The sequence below is a fragment of the Sus scrofa genome, chromosome 15, assembly GCF_054392235.1.
Source record: "Sus scrofa isolate SSC_HxYL_T2T_F1_AM1 chromosome 15, Sscrofa_HxYL_maternal_Yorkshire_Landrace_v2.0, whole genome shotgun sequence".
NCBI lineage: Eukaryota > Metazoa > Chordata > Mammalia > Artiodactyla > Suidae > Sus > Sus scrofa.
In genome coordinates, this window is record NC_139397.1 from 97,321,244 (window position 1) to 97,346,356 (window position 25,113).

The following is a 25,113-nucleotide window of genomic DNA, read 5'->3' on the forward strand; positions in this document are numbered from 1 at the left end:
AAACAAATCCAACTAGTGTCCATAAGGAAACACGTCCAATCCCTGGTGTTGCCATGAACTGTGCTGTAGGTTGGAGACAGGGATCGGATCCCGGGTGGCTGTAGCTGTGATTTAACATCTAGCTTGGGAACTTTCACATGCCTTAGGTGTGGCCCTCAAAAGCAAAAACAAATCTACTTTAGTCATAGGGAAGTTGTTAGGATTTGTTATATTTAAAATTTAGTTCTGCCTAATTCTCTATGTTTAGTATTTGAAAGTGATATTTAGATATTGAAAGGCTCTATGGCGTTTTGTCTTAGAACTCATTTTGAAATCTAAATGCACCAACAGTGAAGGAATTTGCTGTTGTGCTAGAAGATCTGGTCTGCCCAGTGTTCTCCCCCTGTGTAGTAGGTGCCAGTTAATTCCAGGTAGGGGGTGGTAACAGATTGTTGCCTTTGCTCCCAATCTCCACCCCTAGTTTTGTTTAAGGGCACTTTATTCAAGAGAGTTTTCTGAGATAGGAAAAGTTTAGTTTCTTCCAGGGATGTCGTCACCACCACTATAGGATGTTTTGATCAGACAGGCCACAGCATAATCTGCGTTTGAATGCCTTGTTCCATTAGTCCATGAAGTTGCCTTCAAGCCTGAGCTTTCCAGCCAGCTGAGTCAAATTCTTTCTTTCACCATCAACCAAAGGGCATGCTGATACAGGACTAAAGAAAATGCCCAATTTATAGAGTGCTTAACAGCACTTATCCCTGCTTTACAGATAAGGAAGCAGCCTGAGTGCTTTGCCTCACTGGAGGTGGTTCTAGGAAAACTGCAGCAGCCTAGGCGATCTGGCTCTAGGGTATGTGCAGTGTTTTGGTCCTAACCGGTTGATAGGACTTTCAAGTGAATAGTTAGCACATGGTGCTTATTCTAAATGGACCTGGTATTTACATGTTTATCACTGGCTATGTCCCAAAGTGAACTAATTTGCCCACCTAGACCTTCGAACCATAGCCTTGAGTCTGCCTTCACCCTGAATCCATCTGTTGGAAAATCCTTTTAGTTCTGTCTTTAAAACAATGCAGAATCCAATGCTTTCTCACTACTGCTATCACTCTAAACCAGGACACCACGTCCCATGTTAATATTTCAGTCTCCCCATTGGTCTCCAGCTCCTACCATTACCCTTTAGACTACTGCCAACACCAAGGCAGAGGAAGCTTTTAACGCAGATGTTACTCCTAACACCTCCAGAAGCTCCCCACTAGGTAAAAGCCAAAGTTCTTAAAGGCTTAGCAAGGATCTTTGCCATGTCCTATTCTACTGACCCACCTTTTTTTCTCCCTCTACGGTCAACCATATAGTTACTCTTTCTCAAATAGACTCCTAGAACCTTTAGACTTTCCTGTGTTCCATCTTTGCTAATAGAATGGGTTTCCCACACTTTCCAAATGTTGCCACCTGGGTGCATGCTATATGTATGTCATTTTTTATTTTTTCTTGCTTCACTTGTACCTACTGCTAAAGAGGAAATCTTTTTGATACTCTCTGCCATTTTAGCATGCTTTTCATATTGTCACAGAAGATACTATGAATAAATGCAAATGAATTTCAGAGAAACACTTTAAGAGTCATATTCTTTATTAGTACCAACTTTTCAACTAAATTGTTTTTTGCCAGAGCTAAACAATTTAATATAAAAAAATGCCATTTTTGTTCATATGGTATTTATAAAAAAGTACATAGTGGTTAGTTTTGCAACAATTTGCTTTTAGCCAGATGTTGTATCGTATAAATCTGAACGTAACAAATGAGATAAGAATAGTATAAATAAGATTTTGTAGTATTTACACGTATACAGAAACTAGCCCAAATGGTGTTCTAAGAAATTAAGTTTGTAATTAAAGTGAAACTACTGATTCAGCATACTGATAACTTATTTTAATGCTTTTCAAAGTTTTATGTTTTCTACACTAGTTTTGACTATAATTTTGCATAGAATTACTTATAAAGTATATTTCTGCATTTCACATCACAGTAGGAGCTTTTAGTATTAAAAAAAAAAAATCCACTAGCTCAGAAAAGGTCAGATATGCCCAAATCTAGTTTTTCTTCACATCTGGCTTCTTACTTTTGGGAACAAGGAATACATTGCCATCTCTTGTTTGCTGCAGGGAGTACTCACTTGGAGAGTAAGGCTTTCCATCTTCATCACGTAACATACTGAAGACTTCAAGGTACAAGGTGCTGAGTTGTTTTTTCAGTAGATGGAGACTTTTGTCGTTTTCTCCTTTTTCTTTGAGCAATTTTTCTTTTTCATCTTTTAAATGATCTAAATCTTGCTCCAGTTCCACTATGTTTTCCAGTTTTCTTTTTCTGCAATTTTGAGCAGCCACTTTATTCTTACCCCTCCTACGTATATCTCGAATTAATGCAAGCTGAGCCTCATTGAATTGCTCCTTGGACATCATTTCATTGAAGTCATCAACTGGGAGGTTAATAATTTTTTCTACAGGGAATGGGATATGCAGAGCTTTTGCCCTTAGCTCATCTCTTGTGAGATGAGCCTCCAAGCGGCTTGAATGTTTGTCTTTTGTGAATGGGGTTTTTCGATGACCGGGACTTACAGGCACTTCTTTCTTTGGTGTGTTTTCAGACTGGGCATCACACACTGGAGCACTATTACCCTGAGGTGGTGACAGGGGTTGGACTGTATCCCCAGAAGGTTGTACAGGCTGTGTTTTAGGACTATTTTGTTTAACGCTTCCAGGGGCACTATCTAACTCTTCCATTTCAGAATCACTGAAGCCAAGCAGTGTGTCTCCATAGATAGAAGATTCCACTGAGTGTTCTGGTGATGCCATGCTGGGACTTGGGTTTAGTGAAATGCCAGAGTCAGAATCATTGAATTCTGCTGTTGTGCTTTCACGGTGGTCTTGGTTGAAGGCTTTACAAAGAGATAGATCAGAGAGATCAATGGGCCCATACAGAAGTTCAGACAGTGACTGGCTTAAAGTAGCAGAGGAGGGCATGCTGTTGCTGGTACTGGGCTCTGCTATGAAAGCAGAATAAAATTCATCACCAAAATCTGTGTTTCCTGTTGCGTATGAATTTAATGAGTTCACTGTCATCTGGCTTGAGTCTTCTGTGGAGAGGATGCTGCTGAAGGAATCCTCGAAAGCGCTGAGAAAATGTGGACTGCAGTTACCTACTTCTTTTTCCAGTGAGGGATTTGGTGAATAGAAATGATAGTTGTCAATTTCTGTCGGTTTGGTTTCTGGACTTGGAACCGTGCTAGTCTCAGCAAGGTTGTCATTTTGAATATTAAGACACTGTGTGGAAAAGAAGTTTACACTACGTAAATCAAGGTTAAATATTTTTAATAGCTGATAATCCATACCCAATGGAAAACCCCCCACCTATATTGTCTCCAAACTTCTCTGTAATTCAGAAATAATTCCCATTTCCAACAGATGTTTGTGCCTAAGCATATGTATTTTCAGAGTTCCCAGATCAGACTTCAGGTTAATTAATTACTTTTGCTTTTTTAGGGCCTCACCTGTGGCACATGGAAGTTCCCAGGCTAGGGGTCCAACTGGAGCTGCAGCTGCCAGCCTATGCCACAGCTACAGCTACATGGGATCTGAGCCTCGACTGCAACCTACACCACAGTTCATGGAAACATCGGATCCTTAACCCACTGGTCATGGCCAGGGATTGAACCCACATTCTCATGGATACCTTTTGGGTTCGTTACTGCTGAGCCACAACAGGAACTCCCAGACTTCAGGTCTGTAACTTTATTTGTCCTCAAGATACCAGTCCATTGAACTAACAAAAGTTCACTGAAGTGAGCATAGGCAGCTCTCAGGACTAAAAGCTCACTCTAATCCTTCATTTAAGTAGGCAGTATATAAATAACTGGGATTACTGAAGGGACTAAATATAAAATAGCATCTTTGGTATTTATTATGTTAGATCTTAGTTACCTGTAATTCTGGAATGGATAATAGCTCCTCCCAAACTTGCTCAATATCCTGTTGCATGTCGTCTACCTCAGTAGTGGCTAACTGACTGACAAGAGTTTCAGGGGACTGAGCCTGGTTAGGAGCAATGAAGACTGGGCTTTCGACGTGACTGGGAATATCAGGAACAAGTGATTGAAACGTAGCCGAAGAAACCTAAAATTGAGAAGGCATTTATCTACATGAATCTGCCACCCAGCAAAATGGGTATCCCATCTTAAACTGGAATAGGCTACAGTTCGATATTTATCTACTAATAATGGTGACTGTTTTATTTTACCATTTTATGGCCACACCTGCAGCATATGGAAGTTCCCAGACTAGGGGTCAAAGTGGAGCCACTGCTGCCAGCCTACATAGCCACAGCAACACAGGATCCCAGCCACATCTGACACCTACACTGTTGCAGCAAGGCAAAATCCTTAACCCACTGGCCAAGGCCAGGGACCAAACCCACATCCCCATGGAGATTATATCAGGTTCTTAAACCACTAAGCCACAAAGGGAACTCCCTAATAATGGTGACTTCTATTTCTAGATAATGAAACACATTTTTTTCCTTGTCCAACTGACTCCAGATTTACTCATTTTACTAGCTTAATGGCTTTATCCTGTACACTGAAGATAAACTTCAAAAAAGAACAGTCTTTAGAATTTAATGTGTATTTTTCTATGTAATACCTAGTATAGTGTTTAAACAATAAATTTATTAAAACTTAATTGAACAAGTCTTGGTTTACTACCTGGTAAGCTTGCTTTTTACACATGGGAATTTATTTTTAAGTACCTATAACAAATGTTTCTGCTGATCCATGCTTCTGGCTATGCAGGAGTAAACGTTTTTTGTACTATGTGGTTTTTGTTTTTGTTTTTTCCCCAATTGTAAAGTTACCTATAGGCCAAAGTTTCCATGATAAAATTTGCTCCTAAAATACTGTTTTTCATTCATGAAGACATATCAAAGGGATCAATATAGGATATATAAGGTGTGAAGATTTGCTGTTAACCAAATGTTAATACCTCATTGTCATCTACAAATGGGAATGTCTCTGCCAAAAGCTGCATGCAGTCAACAAAATACAAAGCATCTGGTTTGGGAATGTGGGCTACCTGCATAAAAGGGAAAGATATACAGGAAGAAAAAATTGTTCAGTGTCCATACAATGTTTACAGTCTAGTTAATCAGACATTTCTCTTATTGCAAAAGTCATTTTAATAAAGAGCAGACAATCAAACCAGACTATTTGGTTTCAAATCTTGGCTCCCCCAATTTCTGGGCAGGTCATTTAACCTCTTTGAGCTCCAATTGCTCATCTGTAGATAAAGTAGGATAATGGCAATTAATTCATATACTGTGTTGATTAAATGTTTCAATATCTCAAATGTTCAAATTACGTGATGTTTTTACAGTTTATAAATCTCTCTTCATGTAATTTATGTCCTAATCCTTATACTCTGAGGTAGGTCAGTCAAGGCTTGAACTTCATCAGGAGGCCAAGGTTGGGAAGTTGACTTATTAAGGTTGTTAACAGTAAAAGGCAAAGCTGGAACTCAAATTCAGATGTTTTAACTCCTGAGTCGCTATTTGTTCTTTAAACCCTGCCATGCACCTTCCCAAGAACCAAGTACCCTGTACCTGGGAATAGTCGGCAGATCCACTGGTTTCTGACGGGATGTGTTGTGCTGGCTGAATTGGGAGGAATTCGCCTGTCTCTTCATCTAGTTGTAACTGAGCGAAAAAGGCTTTCTCTTGCTCCTTTTGGAGTTGTTCTTGTCTTTCCTTCTCAAGTTTTCTCTGTTTTTCCAGCTCATGCTCCTTCCGTCGTTGACTGAAGTCAAATACTTCTCGACTTACTCCAAGGTCTATATCTTGCCTCCAAAGTATGTCAATCAAATCCATGTCCTGTGTTTAAAACAGAAAAAGAAGGAGAGAGGCCATAGTTAAAAATTTAGTTTTATTTTTAATTGATGTATATTTAATTTACAGTGTTAATTTCTGCACCAGCTTCACATTTGTTTTCTCATTACATTAGGCCGAAAAGAAGTCAGTTCTATCTCCTCTGTTCTAATTAATGGGATTTAGTTGTTCAACTGATTCAGTGGCTCCAGCTGATTTCAGTGGCAGAGAAGGTTGACCACTGTGGCTGGGGGCCAAGGTTTGGGGGAATTAAAATGGTTTTTAAATGGCGGATACCACATAATTTACACTGTCATTGCTGATGGTGGCGGGTAGGGAGATAACAAAATCTGAATGGAAACACAGATCACTTAATTCATTTTATCGTAGTAGTAGTATTTTGCTTTTGGGGCTGCACCTGCAGCATATGGAGGTTGCCATGCTAGAGGTGGAACCGGAGCTGTAGCTGCCAGCCTTCACCACAGCCACAGCAAGGCAGGATCCGAGCCATGTCTTTGACCTACACCACAGCTTTCCCACAACGTCGAATCCCTGACCCGCTGAGCACAGGCAGGGCTCAAACCCGCAGCCTCATGGATAGTTGGATTCGTTTCCAATGTGCCACAGTAGGAACTCCCTGTGTGTATTCATTTTTTTAAAAACCACTTACACAGCCATCCATTAATCACTTATTGGCTTATTAACAATTTGGGTACAGCAGAGACCACTAAAAGCAAAGTAACAAATTTTGCACATAAACGTTGAGTTAAATCCCACCCTTGTTTAACAGGATATAAAAATCAGTGCATACACACCAAGCACTGGTTTATTATGAGAAACGGTGTTTGGAAAACATGATTGAATAGGTGGAATTTTTCTAAACTTGCTCAGCAAATAGCCAATTTACAGGAGTGGGGGAAGAATCCAAGTTAAAGACTAGCAGTCAGTCAGTCTAGCAGTTGTGAAATATTCTTTTGCTCTTTCCTACAGTTGATTATCTTTTTTCTGTCCTTTCTTTTTACTAACTTTTATATTATTAAAAACCGTTTTGGGAGTTCCCGTTGTGGCTCTGCGGTTAACGAACCTGACTAGTATCCATGAGTTCGCAGGTTTAATCCTTGGCCTCACTCAGTGGGTTAAGGATCCAGTGTTGCCATGAGCTGTGGCGTAGGTTGCAGACATGGCTTGGATCTGTATTGCTGTGGCGAAGGCCGGCAGCCACAGCTCTGCTTTGCCCCCTAGCCTGGGAGCTTCCACATGCCTTGGCTGTGGCCCTAAAAAGACAAAAACAGAAAGCAAAACAAAAAAACCATTTCGTCTTGTAGTTCCCACTGTGGCGAAACTTAATGGGCGGCATCTTGGGAGCACTGGGTTAAGGATCCAGCATTGCTGCAGCCACAGCTTAGGTCATGACTGTGGTTCAGATCTGATCCCTGGCTTGGGAACTCTATATGCTGAAAATGAAAAATACAAACATTCCCTCTTGCTTTGACTTTTAGCTCCTGGGGTATGAACAAATTAGTTAAGTCCTAGCAAATGGTAATATGATGTGTGGGTAAGGCAAGAGATTCTCCAAAGAATTGAGAAAGGAGCAGTGTCCACTAGCCTCACTCTTGAGAAACAGTAAGTGATCCTCTTAATAATAACAAACCACACATGCTCCAAGGAAGGATGAAAGGTATTGACATTTAAGATATGAGGGGACTCTTAAAAGGGAATTGGTAGACACAGCATGCACAAACATCAAACTTTGTGCCGCGGTTCTGATCATGGCTGGCAGCATCAGACAGCCAATGCATCCACAGCTCTACTACTTTCAGGCTCCGAAGGACAAAAACAGCATGGCTGTTGCTGCAGTGAGCAGTCAGGCTATTTCTCCCAATAAAGGCTGAACAGACCTCCCAGCCAACTGGACTGTAGAAACCACTTGATTGAAAGTTGGTGTTAGAATCTCAGATGCTGTGAAAACCCTGCTCATGAGGTTCGTTAATCTAGCTTTAAACAGTTAATATACAGTACAAAGCACACAACAGTAGGTATAGTTAAAACAGTATCTGTAGCTCTTGAGAACTGGCTTTCTGTACATCCCAAGCATTGTTCTAAATACTTTAGATATACAAACCATGAAAATCACATAAAGATAACATGTATCCCTGTTTTACAGATAAGCGTATTGAGGTTTAAAAAGAAGAGATACTACTAGAAAGTGCCAGGCAGCCTCAAACCTGGACTCAGGCTTTTTTAACCATTAGCCTACACTAAAAATATGAAACCCGATCACTGGATGATGGTTCCTAAATTGGACAGGATATAAAAACCGTTGTATATACAGACTTTGCCTTGACATCTTGGTGGTGTGAAGAAGTGGTCACTTTACAGAAGGCTGTATAGAGCAAATATCCCCTGGCTTATTTTCCTGGCAACAGTAAAAAAATAGAAATCATAGAGCATTCAGTCATACATGGCTATCTTCTCAGGGGACTCCCCACTTTAAAAAAACCGTGAGCAGAATTCCCATTTTAAACATAATTTGTTTCCATTTTAATGGACATGTTTACCCAAAGGCCCAACAGAAAGGTCAAAGATATAAAGAGAAACCTACTTTAAAATTCTAATTAGGTTGGGAGCCATCTCTTCTAAGTGAATCAAGATATAGCTGAGTATCTTGTCTGGGCCCTTCTCCAGGGCCCTTCTCCAAACTGGAGCTAACAGACTCAGGTGCTAAGGAGACAGAGCATACTCGCCCCTACTTAACAAATGCTAGCGCTACAAATTAAAAGCATATTCATGCAGTCTCAGTTGAACTCCAGTGTCTCAAAGTAAGCAGTACCTGTTCTATCCCCTAAAAAACTGACATGGAAAGCACATTGAGTTCTTCGGAAGATCTACAATAGAGAAACCCAAATACTTGTTCGTGCTCCTGGGGGCCGCTCGGACACATCTCTCCTCCATGTTCTCCAGACTGCCTCGGCTTGAGGAGTCGTCTTAGGAGATCCCAGGATAAAAACCAGTACCCAGTTTTGACTTTTTGGCCACCCCAGCAGCATATGGAAGTCACCCGGCCAGGAACTGAATCTGAACTGCATCTGTGACCTACACTGTGGCAACACCAGATTCTTAACTCACTCTGCTGGTCTGGGGATTCAAACCCACACCTCCGCAGTGACCCAAGCCACTGCAGTTGGATTCCTAACCCACTGCACCACAGCGGGAACTCCCAGGTTTGACTTTTTCATAAAAGAACTGAAAGAGCACTGAAGAATTTCTGTTGGAAACACCTTACAAGTATGACTATTCCAAAGCATCCCTAGAACCCAGAACTGTCAGCTGAAGAAAAGTTTCTAATGTAATTTACTCTAAAATTATTGGTGGCAGTCACACCCAGAGTTGATATAACTGTTTTATCCTTTTCCCTTCCCTTTCTCCCCATCAATGAGATGTCTTGAGTGGATTCATACGATTTGGTTATAAACTCGCAACTATAACTGTTCTACCCCTGCTGTACAGATGTTGGTGGATCTAATGAGACATGTAGAAGAAATTTCTCTATAAATGTATATGCAAATGTTGTTATACACCCTGAACAGAGATGGGTCCCACCACTTATCCTTTTTTTTTTTTTTTTTTTTTTTTTTTTTTTTTTTGCTTTTTAGGGCTGCACACTAGGAATATGGATGTTCCCAGGCTAAGGGTCAAACTGGAGCTATAGCTACAGGCCTACGCCACATCCAGAATGACACGGGATCTGAGGCGAACCTGCAACCTACACCGTAGCTCACGGCAATGCCAGATCCTTAACCCACTGAGCGAAGCCAGGGATGGAACCTGTAACCTCATGGTTCCTAGTCAGATTCATTTCCCCTGTGCCACGACGAGAACTACCGCACTGCTTATCTTCGGTGAGACCAAACTCCAGGCCAAAGGATGATAATGAAGCTGCAGACCTGACTATAAGCTGGAGCCTAAAACAACACTCAGCAATGAAAGTACTTGGTTCCTCCTCAAGGAAGATCTGAAATTGACTGCTGGGCATGTGCCACATGTGTTGTAAATACAAACAACCAACATACACTTTTATGTAAACTTTAATGTACACAACACTCAGCTGCTGCTCAGTTCCTGATATGACTACCCTTCAAGCATAGCTCCACACTGTTTTAAATTTTCCTATGTTTTAAAATTTCCTATAGCATAATTAGACAAGGACACCTAATCAACAGGCAGGAAAAATAAAACATGAAATGTCGTTTGGATCAGGTCTTGAGAACCTGTTGCTATCTGATCTGAAATAACGCTAGACCCTGCGAGGTGGAGGGGCTCCTACAGCCCTGGCTAACTGTCTCCGCCAGGAATGCCACCAAAATGATGTTTCAAGTGACAACATCTAACTGTTCTTAATGCAGGTTGAGCAGTCTTCGATGAGATAATAGAAAAAAAAACAGGTTTCAAAGTGTTTCTCAGAGATTTTCTTCTGTATTTTATGTTTATTCTTGCAATGAGAGGTCTGTAAAAGAAACATTTGGGAGTTCTCTGGTGGTGCAACAGGTTAAGTATCCCACAATGTCACTGCTATGGCACGGGTTCAATCCCTGCCCCAGGAACTTCTACATTTCCACATGTTGTAGGGAGGGCAGAAAGGAAAAAAACAAAAGCAAAAAAATGTTTAAAAAAAAAAAAAAGCTGAGTTTTAACCGATTTTGAATTTCTTAAAACAGATATCCTGATCAAATTCAGGATGCACAATGACAGGCTGCTTGTCACAGCCTGATGTCATGCACCACGTTACTCAGATTTTCATGTGTTTCCTAAGAAAAAATTCACAGGGATTTGGTGCTGTAGGAAACACGCAAACCTTTATGTTGCAAACAAGAACAGCAGATGTTTGTCTGCCCTCGACTCACGACTCACGGGTAGGGAGCCCCGCAGGCCCGGGGCTGTGTTCTGTGCTGACCTACAGGCGGCAAGCTGTCCTGAAGGAGTCCTGTGACTGGGCACATGACCTACCCCACAAGTGACCCATCTCTCTGCAAAGCTCTCGATCCATCTAAGAGGAAAGAGTGGGGGTGGTGCCCATAACAAGCAAGAGCATGACAGTAGACAGCGTGGAAGAAAAATGCCCAAGGAAAAACTAAACTGCTCTTCTACACACAAACCTGAGGTGCTGAGCAAGCATGGCTGCCTCAAAAGAGGGCAGAGAAGGGTCTGGGGAGGGAGAGGAAATGTACAGCATTTCAACAGGTATTTCCTGAAGCTTCCCGAGGGCAAAGCAGGTGCTGGCTGTGAGCCATTACATGCCATATGGGGCAGATGCCACCTGCCACTTAGTGTCTGAGTTTCTGTTGTCCTTTTGTGATTTCTGAGTGCGTTCCATATAATGTTGCTTGCTTGGCTTAGGCAAAATAAGATAATATAATAAGAAACATAAATGTTTGACAATTCACATTAAATCACCATCTGGCCCAAAGGAGAGAGTCATATTGAAAATGTATATATATCATCATTTGCCATCTGGGTAATTGTTACACGTTTTATGGGAAATATGAAGTTGGTCTATTAACTCATACCACTTTAAAACAAACAGCTTTGTTCCAGGATTAAACAAAGAAAGGCCTTGAACACAGAATCCCATAGTGTCTTCTGCAAGCCAATTTTAGTGCTTTGAACAAACCCAGCATTTATCATACTCAGAAAAGTTAGGAGTTCCTGCTGTGGCGTGGTACGTTAATGGTCTGTGGTGTTGCTGGCTGGATCCTGAGTGCAGTGGGCTAAGGATCCAGCATTGTTGCAGCTCTGGTGTAGGTCACAGATCTGGCTTGCATTTGACCCCAGGAACTTACATATACTGTGGGTGTGGCCAAAAAAAGGGGGATAAAAAGTTTTGGGTTTTTTTTCTTTTTGTCTTTTTAGGGCCGCAGCCGAGGCATATGGAGGTTCCCAGGCTAGGGGTTGAATCGGAGCTATAGCCACCAGCCTACGCCACAGCCACACCAGACCTGAGCCCCACCTGCGACCTACACCACAGCTCATGGCAAAGCTGGATCCTTTACCCACTGAGTGAGGCCAGGGATCGAACCTGCATCCTCATGATGCTAGTCAAATTCGTTTCCGCTGAGCCATGACAGGAACTCCACCCCTCTCCCCCCCAAAAAAAGTGAAAGCAAAGATACCATAATCTTCTCCAAAATTAAGGCAATTCAGTGAACTAAGGCTTTGGAAAAGTATTTGAAATGAAAAATAAAATGGATTCTATTTTATGTATTCAGGTGTGTACCTGAAGCTTGCATTTCCCAATCCCATCCTCTATTTTGTCCAGAGGATGACAGAACTGTGGTGGGGGGGTTTCCTTCTAAAAAATAAATTTCACTAATAAATTGTTTTTAAAAAATTGCACACATAACCAACTTTGTAAACAGAAAACTGACCCTGACTTCCAATTTTACAGTATAAGTGTTAAGCATTAAGACAATGTCTCAAGTTATTCCTTCTTAAAATCATGTATTCCCATTAAGAAAATAATCTTTTACAGTTTATTCTGAGATCAATCTCTCCAGCCAAATACTAATTACTAGCATTTAGAGTCTAAGTTACACCTGATAATGCTTTTCTTTCTTATGTTTCAGTCTTTGTATTATGCTGACCTGGTTATATTATTCACTTAAAAGCTTAACCTGGTTTAAAGTTTTTTTCCATAGAAGCTGCTTGAATATTTCTGGACAAAACCGGATGGAACATGAATCACATCCTACCACCTGTTAGAGCGTAAACCAAATTAAGAGCTATAAGAGGCTACAAAAACAACTGAGGGCAGGCATGCCTGAATCTTGAAGAATGGATTAAACAACAAAAAAATAGCTTCTTGATTCATATGGCTCTACTTTGCAGTCACAATCCTTACTTCCAAAGTAAAATGACACCAAGCAGGTGTGCTTTTAAAATACATCTTGCTGATGACTATTCTATTTCACAAATATTTATCTGCCTATTTACTTCTCTTTGCTGCTCTTCTGCTGCTTCATTCCAAGAAGGTACACAAGACAATGCCACCTGTTTTCTCAGAATCTGAGAGATGGCACATTAGATGACAGGTTATTCTTTATAATTTGCCCCCATTCAAGTATACTGTTGATTCCACGGGACTGATCTGCTAACTTTTGAATATATTGCTATAATAAGTATGAAAGATGATTAAAAACAAAGATCACAAAAATATAAATTTATATAGAATCAGAGACTATCAGAGACAGAAGGGGCCTTACAGCCATCTAGACTAAGTGTAAATGTCCCTGGGTTAACTTCTGTGTAACTACAGCTCCATTTTTAAAAATAACTGGCCTAGCAACCAGTGTATATGTTAGCAGACTACTAATAGGTAATACTAGTTACCACTAATCCAGGTTTTCCTTCTAGAGAAAAGTTACCATGGATTGTTTCCCTCATCTTCAATAACTAGAAGTTTTTAACAGCATTAAAAAAAGAATCTTAAACACACACCAAGAGATGAATTATCAAGTTAATCCTAGATCACAAATGTGCGATCCCCTGGGTTGCAGACACATCCTTCTACCCTTCTGTCTTCCAACTAGAAAATGGTCCAGTTTCCTCACAGTCTGGCTTGTTACTGTGTACAGACATTTTCATGGGCTGCTTCCTGTTCACAAACAAGTTTCTCAGCAGTGACTCAATAAGAAATATGATCCAAGACAGGTTACTGGACCTCTCACTCATTATGCTTATTTGTAAACTGCAAAGCATGATGCAAAGATAAAGCAAAACTGGAAAGTGAAGAGAACAGGAAATAGCACTATTTATTCTCTCTTTTATTTTTTATTTTTTTGTTTGCTTTTTAGGGCTGCACCTGAGGCACATGGAAGTTCCCAGGCTAGGGGTTGAATTGGAGCTATAGCTGCCAGCTTACACCACAGCCACAGCAATTCCAGATCTGAGCCACATCTGTGACCTACACCATGGCTCTCAGCAACGCCAGATCCTTAACCCACTAAGCAAGGCTAGGGATCGAACTCGTGTCCTCATGGATACTAGCTGGGTTTGTTACCACTGAGCCACAATGGGAACTCCTATTTATTCTCTTAAAAGGCACATATGTGTTGGCCAAAAATAAATCAGAAAGGACAGCTAATTTCCAGAATAGCAGGTGATCCCACTTTCCCATTAGAAGTTTCAGGCTTGGCTGCCAAGAGTTAATTTTTGGTCCCTTGTGTTAGAGCAGGATGCTGTTGCTGGGCCTCAACCAAAGGGTTTATGCAAGGGTCAGTCACTGCTTTGCTAAGAGCATGGCTTGGTTTGACTTTAAGATACAGTTTTCTCCTCTCCTTCCCATTTTTTTGTTTTTGGCCACACCCAGGCCAGGGTTCAAATGTGAGCCACAACTGCAGCAATGCTGGATCCTTAACCCACTGTGCTACAGTGGGAACTCCTCTTCACCATTTTTGAACAAGCCATGAAATGAATGTATTGAGCTCTGGAAAGGAACTTTATGAATAGGTCTTTCATCATTATCAGAATGATTCTACAGGAAAATACACACACTCACTCTCTCTCTCCCCATGTTACAATTGAACCTTCAGGAGCATGGGATCTAACTCCCTAACTTACCTTACCTATCATACACTGAAATTAACCAAATGTGGACTAACTACTTCACTCAAATAACCACCTTGAGGTTAAGGCCACTTCCGAGCTGCGTCTGCGCCCCTGTGACCTACACCACATTTCATGGCAACTCCGGATCCTTAACCCACTGAGTGAGGCCATAAGCAAGGCCATAAGCGAGGCCAGGGATCAAACCGGCAACCTCATGATTCCTTGTCAGATTTGTTTCCACTGCACCATGATGATAACTCCCCCCCTCTGGGGTTCTTTACAGCTACTTCTAAACTCTCTGAATGATCCTGCACCCTGCATTTGTAAAAATCAATTATTTACTTTAATCTTAAAGCTCCTTTTCAGATTTAACTGCCTAATTAAAACACCTTTTAATTAGCTTTAAAAGACAAGAATCAGGACAGTCACCCAGGCTTGGGGGCTGAGTGAGTACTATATGCTGTTTATTGCTGCTAGCCAAAGACCTGTGTGCCAAATGGTGGTGGTGATAAATTTTAGATACATATACATTATATATTCTAATACAGGGAGGCTGCCTAAAACACATAGCCCTTTTTTTTTTTTTTGGCACATCACATTCTGTTAAAATACAATGCAAAAGGGAGGGTTCTGTTGTTTTTTAGTGTGAACTTTTTTGAATATGAAATACTTCTCAAAATAATAAGGTACTGATGGCTACAACATCACTGTACCAGAATGGTGATAGTTATAGTAAGGGTGGTGGTCAAGATTAATAAGATTAGGAGTTCCCGTCGTGGCTCAGTGGTTAACGAATCCGACTAGGAACCACAAGGTTGTGGGTTTGATCCCTGGCCTTGCTCAGCGGGTTAGGGATCCGGCATTGCCGTGAGCTGTGGTGTAGGCCGGTGGCGACAGCTCTGATTAGACCCCTAGCCTGAAAACCTCCATATGCTGCGGGAGTGGCTCAAGAAATGGCAAAAGAGACAAATAATAATAATAATAATAAAAGATTAGTGTAACACTGCCCTAAATGGGTCATTAATCCATCCCATCTTATACGTACAAAGAGCTCCTCTCTCAGGTGCCAGAAACTGTGCTAGGGACCCAAAGATAAATAGGGGATAGTTTCTGATTAAGTTCTGAGATGCAATGAGGAGTACATAGGAGCCAAGGCAGCATGGAAGAAGTGTCACTAAACTGCACAGAAAGACCAAAGAGGAGTGACAACTAGCAAAATATACCAGTAATAATTAAACATCCCACCCACTAAACATGGGTTAAGCAGGGTTTTTCCAATCATCCAGTTCATGAGAACATTTGAAAGCAAAGGAGGTTACGGAGGTGAACACAAACAGAGACAATGCATCTTTGCTCACTTTGCATTCTTAGTCTCCCCTTTTGGTGGCAGCAGTGCGCCCCCCCACCCCTACCACCATTGCAGGCCCCGTTTTTCCCCAGAAGCTCAGATTCTCCAGCACAAGGATAATTCTCAGAGACTTCCTCCTCACAGGTGGACTTTACAGTCAGAATGACTCATCTCACCAGAGACGGGAAACACTGCTAATGCCACCCTGTCACGAAATGCGACCACTGGAAGGGGCCCCAAAGACGCACACAGCTCTTTCATTTTTCAAACAGGGAAACAGGTCTCAAGGGTGAAATGACTTGCCCAAGGTCAGAAATCAAGGATTCCAAAATACTCTGGCCTACTTTTCTAATTTTACATCTGATTGTACAACTCCTGCCAACGCATTTGGCAGAAGGGGGAAAAGATACATTTTTGCTTCACTTTAATTGAAGAGCACTTCATGGTCTGCAGGAGGGTTCACCACATAGCATGAGGAAGGTGACTTATCTTCATCTATGGATGAGTAGAATGATGCTCTGGGCCTCAAGCAACCCTGTCCCAAATTGCATGTTCAGCAAGCGGCAGATCTGCTTCAGAGCCTGTGGGCTCTTCTCACCATCACAGGACAAGGTCCACAACCTGCTTTAGCCCTGGTGCCCTCTCCCCAAGGTGAAACACTAAGGTTTGGAAGTTGACCCTGTTAAAGTTCTGCCCTGCATGCCCTGTAGACTTCGGGCAAATGTAGTCAACTGCACATGGAGAGCTTAGCATTTAAATCAATCTTCCCATAAAGTCAATATCTACCCCATACTTTATATTTCTTACCTGGGCTTTCTTACAATGCTCTAACTAAACTGCAAGCTCCTTCAGGGCATAACAGTGTCTTTTGTTTTAAGATGGCACATGTATATAGAGTAAAATTTAAAAGCTGCAAAAGTAACCTCCCAGTTATCCTCCCCCAAGCCAATCATTGGCATTGATTTTTTGTGTGTTCTTTGGAACATATCCTATTAAATACACACACATATAGGCACACACACAAGTAGCATAAGCTCATAGCCTTCTACACTTATTTCTCCATATTTAATATTTTAAAGATGGTTCTATATTGGCATAGTTCCATTACTTTTAAAATTTTAAAAAGTTTACAATATTCTGTCAATTTCTGCTATTCCAGCATATTTAATGCTGAGCAGTATTTCACTATGACGATGTGTTATAATAAAATTATTTAATAATATAATTACTCAGTCCCTCATTGGGCTTTTAAGTTATGTTCTAATTTTTTACTATGACAAATGATGCTATAATGGATATCCCTGTACACAAATCATTTCACAAATGTTGCAGGATTATCTGTGGGATAGATTCTTAGAAGTGAAGCTGCCGGTCAAAGAGTATATGCATTTTAAATGATGGTAGATATTACCACACAGCTCTCCAAAGAGGCTATACTATACCATTAACACACCACCAGCAATGAGCAATGTCCACTTCCCTACTCTTTTCCCCACTCATTGTGTCCTTCACACCTTGAAGACAGTCTCCTGGCAGGTGGCAGCCACTCAGTAACTACACAATAACTGTTGGTACAAGGTCTCCTGTATTAATTCCAGAATCATTCCAAAGTCAGCCCTCCCATTATTTTTAAAGATAAGACAATAAAATTAAGGCTAAAGAAGAGACTAAACCATACATACAAAGTCAGTTGGCCAGCAAAGCTAATCTTGGCTGGTGGCTTTGGAGCTGGCAAAACATTTGCAGGGGCAAGAAACATAAAGGTCACGATCCACACAGACAGAGGCGAGGCAAAGTCTCAGCAGGTGAAAAAGGTTAAAATCAGCACCCTCAGTCCTTCTAACAGACAAGGAAAACTTCAAAGAAATGCCAAGTCCAACTAAAAACAGAACTACTGTATGATCCAGCCATTCTACTCCTGGGGATATATCCGAAAAAAACAAAAACACTAATTCAAAAGGATACATGCACTCCAGTGTTCACGGCAGCGTTATTTACAATGGCCAAGATATGGAAGCAACCAAAATGTCCATCAACAGATGAATGGTTAAAGATGTGAGATATACACGCACACACACACACTGCTCAGACATGAAGAATGAAACTTTGCCATTTGTAACAATATGGACGGACCTAGAGGGAATTATGCTTAGTGAAACAAGTCATATAAAGACAAATATTGCATGTTTTTACTTAAACGTGTAGTTAAAAAAACCCAACAAATGAATATAATAAAACAGACTCAGAGAGCAAACTAGCAGTTACCAGCGAAGAGAGGGTTGGGTGGGGAGGAGCAAGAGAAGAAGATTAAGAGGTTCAGACTATGAGGTATAAAATAAATAAGATACAAAGACGGACACACAGCACAGGGGATATAATCAATGTTTTATGATAACTTTACAGGAAGTATAATCTAAAAAAGAAAAAACAAGTCTGGCCAGGCTAGAGTTTGTGTCATGGCTCCGTGGTTAACGAACCTGACTAGTAACCATGAGGATGTAGGTTCGATCCCTGGCCTTGCCCAGTGGGTTAAGGATCAGGTGTTGCTGTGAGCTGTGGTGTTGGTCGCAAACGTGTCTTGGATCCCACGTTGTTGTGGCTGTGGAATAGGCCGGCAGCTACAGCTCCGATGTGACCTCCTGAGCCTGGGAACTTCCATATGCCACGGGTGCTGCCTAAAAAGACAAAAGACAAAAAAAAAAAAAAAAAAAGTCTGGCCAGGCTGACCCATCTACCAGCTCTTTAAAAGCCAAGAAAAGGCATTCTGTTTAGTGACATGTCTCTCAGGAACAAGTCTGTTGGCCATTAAATTACACGGAGTACATGCAATTGACTAAGAAGAGCTGACAGCGATCCTGCAGACCACAGACCAAACCCTGGGTTTACACATGAGGATCCTGAAGCCTGGGGATGCTAAAAGGGTAACTGGCCCTAGATCTCATCTGACTGAGCAGAGCTCAAGAGGGGTCATCTAGTCAACTAAAACAAATTAGATTAAACTAAACTTTCCCATTGCAATTTCTAGTCCTTAAATGAATGAAATATTAGGAATTACTTTGAAAACAGATGTTAGAGAATGCTGAGTGGCATTCAACCCTGCAGCCAAATGAATGGCCTATAAAACTCTTGTTATCTGACTGAAGTCTGACCTATATTTTTCTGCAGAGAACTTCCCTTTCCCCACTCCTGTTCTCTAAATCCTGGGTGGTTTTCTAAAGACTCTGCCCATGCTCAATACAATAGGACTAAGCCTCCCTGTTCTAAACCCTGACTTCAGGCAGCTCACCTGCACTACCAAGAGCAGAAGTGGCTCTGAATTAAAGTGGACACCGGAGAACTCCCAAATCATGGGGTCAATGGCCAGAAACCCAGGAGATGCGCATTCCAAACCTGACTCACTCATCCAAGGGCTCATCAAAACCAAGTGTGACTCAGGAAAAAGTTCTATATCTCCTTGGAGAAAGGGAGTCCTTCAAGACAGCAGCCCTACATTTGTAGTGCTTTCAAAGCACAAAGCACTTTCACTTGCATGACTGTGTCACTTAATCCTCACACTACTGTGTGAAGATTAGTGAGAGGAAGAAACAGGTTCAGAAAAGTTCACTATCAAAGGTCGCCTGGTTTGTCAGCAGCACCTGCAGCAGGAGCGGCCCGCTCTAAACCTGATGGGCAGACCATAAATCAAGTCACCATTTAGTAACTCGCAATGCCTCCCTTTCCTCCTCCACTCGTCAAAACAGAAATAAAGTTCTGGTTGCTCTAAGGGTGCTCCCTGTAGTTGCTGGTGGCTTCTTCCTTTAAGTCAGTTTTGCTAATAAGAAAGCAATACCATAAAGCAGGCCTCAATTTTTACCAAATCATCTCAGGCCACCTACCTAAATAATAAACATATGAAGAACAAAAGCTGTGGGTCTGGTTCAAAGACTCTGGCTTTGGGAAAAGAAGTTCTTAAATTAAAATAGGAAAGCCAGATGTATGGAGTTTTCCAAAGTAAATGTTCACACAAAGCGGGGAAATTATTTGTACCTTGTTACTATTCTCTGGGAAAGTATCGTTATACTACCCAACAAAAATACACATCAAACATGGAACTGATCAACCTGTCCACTGGCAGGCACAGCACAAAAATCCTTGCTCCTCACTGCCTACAATAAGTTCTTTTTAAAGCCCTTTTCTTCAGTCTGGATCTGGTGGAAGTTCTTTGCAGCCCTGACAACCACCATGTTTCAGATGCCAAGTTAACTCAGGACCCAAAGCTATAGGCTACAAGGAACATCAAGTTCCAGCCCCATCTAGGATCAGGGCATGCCATTTTATAGTAATTTGAACCTAGAAAAGATAGGGTGGGGTTAGGTGATTCCTAAGATCCCTTCTTCTAAATTCCTCGGATTCTATAAAATAAAAAAGTCTGTCTAAAAACCAGTTTTGAATTTGAAAACAAGCTAACTTCAGCTACCTATAACAGAAGCTCTAAAGCAGCACTGTCCAATAGAAACACAACGTGAGCCATGTGTGTAATGTAGCCTTATTTTTTAAAAAAGTGAATTTAAATAATATATTTATTTCACACAATATATCACAACAAATGTTTTAACAACCAAAATTTTTAAATTATTAATGAGATATCAGAAGTGACAAACATACTCAGTGTACACACCAAATCTCACCCAACATGATTACATGAATGCTGTCCCACCAGAATAAATTTATATATATAACAGAAAAACGTCTCATCCTGCTTGTTTTGAAATTTAAGTCATAATTCAAGTCACCGTCGTGGTGCAGAGGAAATGAATCCAACTAGGAACCATGAGGTTGCAGGCTCGATCCCTGGCCTTGCTCAGTGGGTTAAGGATCCAGCATTGCTGTGAGCTGTGGTGTGCTGGCCACAGATGCGGCTGGGATCCCGAGTTGCTGTGGCTGTGGTGTAGGCCGGCAGCTGCAGCTCTGATTCAATCCCTAGCCCGGGAACCTCCATATGGTGCGGCCCTAAAAAAGAAAAAAAAAAGAAAAAGAAAAAAAACATTTAAGTCATAATTCATTAAAATTTAAAAATGCAGATCCTCAGTTACACCAGCCCCACATCAAGTGCTCAAAAGTGACTAGTGGCAAGTGACAGTGTGGCTCTGGGAACCTAACAGAATAAGCCCTCCTGTGCTCTTCTTAAGGGGGAATTCTATTGAACGGAACTCTTCAGTTTTGCAAATTACTTCCTGAGGATACAATGGGAATATTAACCCTTCCAAAGGATGCTAGGTAGTATTTATACTGTTAGCAGTTATTTGCAAAAAGCTACTTCAAGGACCTGAAAGTGCTCCTGTGAGTCAGAGTTATTAGGCCAGCCCGGAATGCTTGATGTTACTGAGCAGGGTTATGGTCCAGAAGCCACACAATTACCAAATTATCACAAAGGTCAACTGGTAGTTCCCTGGTGGCCTAGTAGTTAAGGATCTGGCCTTGTCACAGCCAGCGGTGGCTCAGGTCACTGCTGTGGCAAGGGTTCAATCCCTGGTTGGGGAACTTCCACATGCCACAGGTGGGGGGAAAAAAAAAAGTCACCTGAAGAATGGGTAGAAATAAGGGGATCAGGTAATCTGAAAGGACTACTTGTTCCAGCTAAGGATATAAATTAATCTCGAGTCTGAAAATTACATTTCAACTGCTTTCAGTGTACACTTGAGCATGCACAGTGCCCACTGTTGTTGCCAACTGCCAGGCAGCAACCTGGATGTCTTACAGTGGAAACGATAATTAGTACATATGTCACACTTCATTCCCTTAAAAATCAGTACGGGAATCTTTTCTTAAGGTAAATCTTTTCAACTAACTTGCTAAATAAATATGCAAGGATAACGGTTAGGTGGGTTGGGGGTGGGGCTTATGATTTGAGAATGAAAGATCACAGTGTCAATATTTTACAGCCAGGTAAAGGCAAGTATGACACAGTCTAGCAATAATAACAGCCACCATTTACTGTGCACTTTCTCTGTGCTCCACCCTCTTCCAAGCACTCGTGGCCAGGGGCCAGGAGCTCACTTATATGCACCACAATCTGCAAGCAAGGTGGTGCCGCCATCCTCCCCCCTTTGGAGCAAGGAAACTGAAGCATGGAGAGGCGAAGGCACTTTGCCCCCAGACTCCCCTCTAATTAACAGTGACTGCGATTGCACTCCACCCCTGGTTTTCATGACCCAAGCACTCAGATAACAGAGGCTGGAAAGTACTCAGAACAGCCGGGGCCTCGTGAAGGAGGCTGCACAGTGCTGTGCCTGCGGGGCTCTGCTGCTAACTCGCTGGAGAGTTGCTCTGGGCTGTCAGGGAAAACAGACTCGCTACCTGTCCTCACAGAATTGTTTCTCACTTGGGAGAAAAGTATGTGAATGCCCCTCTAAAAATACACAGGACAAGCCAGGGGTGAGGTATTAAGGCTATTAATAGATTCAACTGCTGTTGCAGATGTCAAATGAACATGAGAAGCATCTAATTTGGAGGCTTCTGGGTCTAAGCACTATACAAAATGTGGAAGGTGAGCTCCTACTTTATTTATGGATCAGCCACTGCATGGCAACCACAAGGGCAGCAGGTGTAAAAAGTTTTCAGTGTTATCCTCTTCCTCACAGCACTTGTTTAAGGTCTGTCCCTTCACCATTTTACATCCTCCCCCCCCTTTTTTAATTTTATAATGATTTTTATTTTTTCCATTATAGCTGGGTTACAGTGTTCTGTCAATTTTCTGCTGTACAGCAAGGTGACCCAGTCACACATACATGTAGAGATTCTTTTTTCTCACTTTATCATGCTCCGTGTACATCCAGACAAAACATTTCACCTTTTTAAAGGCCAGAGTCACTTAGGGGTAGTTATTCCAAAGGAAATAGTTGAGTCTTCAGAGACTTAAAGATGGGTTGGGAAGAGGATGAGGCCACAGGGGTCAGCTCCGTTCATGTGTGGGTTTAACCCTCCACAACCCAAATTCTCCCACCTCCCAAATTCTTTCTGTTTGGGATTCTGGGCCTAAAAACAGAGCAGTGTCCACTGGCAGACTGTACAGAGTTAAGAAATTCTGCTACAAGCTGCAAACTGGAGTTCTGCACTTGCCATCTGCCTCTACCTGGATTTAATCACGAGCCACTGCAGCTGCTGACCCACAGCACCCCCTGAGCGGAGCTCAGGGTGGAAATCAGGAATGAAGCGCTCTGCTCTGGGGAAACTGGAAGAACAGGTCTTCAGATAGTCAGATATCATTAGAAGATTTTATGTGCCCGATTCTTGCATCTGCTCCTACCTAGAAAAACACTGAAATCCCTCATGGTGATGGCTGCTCCTTGTGACTAGGAGTACCTTCTCGAGACCAGCAACAAACTTCTGTGAAATGTGTGCACCTCTCCCCTCACCTTGATCACACATACCCTGATACGCCCCCTTTCCTGTTAAGGGCAGTATTTCAAGACCATCTGAAATACCTGGGCTGTAGTTAAGTGGACCAAACTAAGGATGCCACAGTCATGAGAATGCAGCCATCTCTAGCAGCCACCTCCAAGGGGGAGCCAGTGAGCCCCGAAGGCTGTGAAAACTCAGGATACAGAATGATTTCAGACCTCTTTTGCTCCTGCTCCCTGCCCTTTGTTGCAAAAACTCCTCTATATCCTATATCCTTTGTCTCCTGGCAGCGGTTTCTGGGGGCTACCTGGGATGCTGTCTCCTTATTTTGCCCCAAATAAAATTTAGCCCTCGGAGTTCCTGTCATGGCACAGGGGAAATGAATCCAAGTAGGAACCATGAAGTTGCGGCTTTGATCCCTGGCCTCCCTCAGTTGCCCGTTGCCGTGAGCTGTGGTGTAGGTTGCAGACGAGGTTCGGATCCTGTGGGGCTGTGGCTGTGGCCGGCAGATGTAGCTCTGACTGAACCCCTAGCCTGGGAACCTCCATATGCCACAGATTTGGCCCTAAAAAAAAAAAAAACTTAACTCTCAGCTTTCAGGATGTGCAATTAAGTCGACAAAGCAAAGGTGTCTGGGATGGAGTTCAAAAGATGGTTCATCCATCTGACTAAGCTGGAAGCTGAGGATCCTGTGGACATACTGGAGGGGTCTCCCCACAGAAGAGACCGGGCAGCGTGCGGCCCTCTGCTGTCCTAGGGCACATGTGGGGCCTGGTGGTGGATTGGTTTTATGTCTCAGGAGACTTCAGTCTCCACAGCAATCTGGCCCCGACATGAAGCCAGGACATGTTACAGGAGAATGAGAAGCTTACAGCAAAGAGTGCAAAGGGCATGGATTACACATTGCACAGGATTCAAAGGGGGATTTTTAGAGTGGGCCAAGGAAAGCTCAGATCCCACATCCCAAGCTTCCCTGACAATCACCACAGCCACCAGGTTTGCTGAATGTATAGCGTATGCTGGATCTTGTGCTCAGTTCTCTTTTACTTAATTCTAAGAACATGTGACCCAGGTAATTAGCCACATCCCATGATGACAGGACTGAAGCATTCCCATCGTATCATTTATCAACCTCTCTGGGCCTCGGCTCTCAGCCTGTAAGTCAGGGACAAGGCTCATTGCCTCACAGGGCAGAGTAAGAAGTGCACACGACAAAAATCAAGTATGTCAAAGCACTCAGAACCTGGTTGGCATTGGGAAGAGCCCGAGTGACTGCACCTGCCACCACCAACGTTGCGAGATGCCTACCTCTATTCGCTCAGGGCGCACAAGCAAAGCCCGTGGGAGAAAAAAAAGAGAGGATATTGTCTGTTTTTTTTGGGGGGGGTAAATAGTGCTAATCACTGGGACTGGAAGGCAAGGATGAAATAGGTCCAGCTGGATGAAGGCAGTGAGAGGAAATGGATCTTAGAGGAGGACAGGAAAAGAAACTCCCCCTGTGCCACCATAGAGAAGAAAACAGTCCATCCTAAAAGAGAAAGAGCTGTTTCTGGCTCCTTCCTCTCATCAATGGAGTGAAGACACTGGCAATGAGTTTGTTAAAACACAGGAATGGCAGGGCGCCCACGCTTGAGCACAGATGGGTTCAGGAGAAGACCATCGGAAGGAGAAAAATCCACTCCCTCGTTTGTTTGTTTGTTTGTTCATGCATGCATGCATGCTGCACCCACAGCACGTGGAAGTTCCCGGGCCAGGGATTGAAGCCGAGCCACAGCAGCAACTTGAGCCACTGCAATGACAACACCAGATCCTTAACCTGCTGTGCCACAAGAGAAATTCCTACTCCCTCCTTTAAAAGGAGGCTTAAAATTTTTCCTCTTAAATGGCTA

The 25,113-nt window shown here is 42.3% G+C and overlaps 1 protein-coding gene and 1 long non-coding RNA gene across 9 annotated transcripts in view; one reads left to right on the forward strand and one right to left on the reverse strand.

Annotated features, from left to right (window-relative positions):
* Positions 1-25,113, forward strand: part of LOC146396001 (uncharacterized) — an 881,025-nt gene that overhangs the window by 804,920 nt on the left and 50,992 nt on the right. The gene's annotated exons all lie outside the window — the stretch shown is intronic.
* Positions 1,597-25,113, reverse strand: part of NFE2L2 (NFE2 like bZIP transcription factor 2) — a 102,995-nt gene continuing 79,478 nt past the window's right edge. For 4 of the 8 annotated variants that reach the window (XM_084999957.1, XM_084999956.1, XM_005671981.4 and 1 more), the window contains 4 exons: positions 5,635-5,901; positions 5,019-5,108; positions 3,963-4,154; positions 1,597-3,305 (listed from right to left, as the gene is read on the reverse strand). In XM_084999957.1, the coding sequence (XP_084856083.1) occupies positions 2,076-3,305; positions 3,963-4,154; positions 5,019-5,108; positions 5,635-5,898 (1,776 nt within the window). In that variant the 5' untranslated portion in view covers positions 5,899-5,901 and the 3' untranslated portion in view covers positions 1,597-2,075. Of the gene's footprint in view, positions 3,306-3,962; positions 4,155-5,018; positions 5,109-5,634; positions 5,902-6,979; positions 9,887-25,113 lie in introns of those variants that run through there. The other 4 variants (XM_013984303.3, XM_021075133.2, XM_084999955.1 and 1 more) reach the window with 3 other exon arrangements.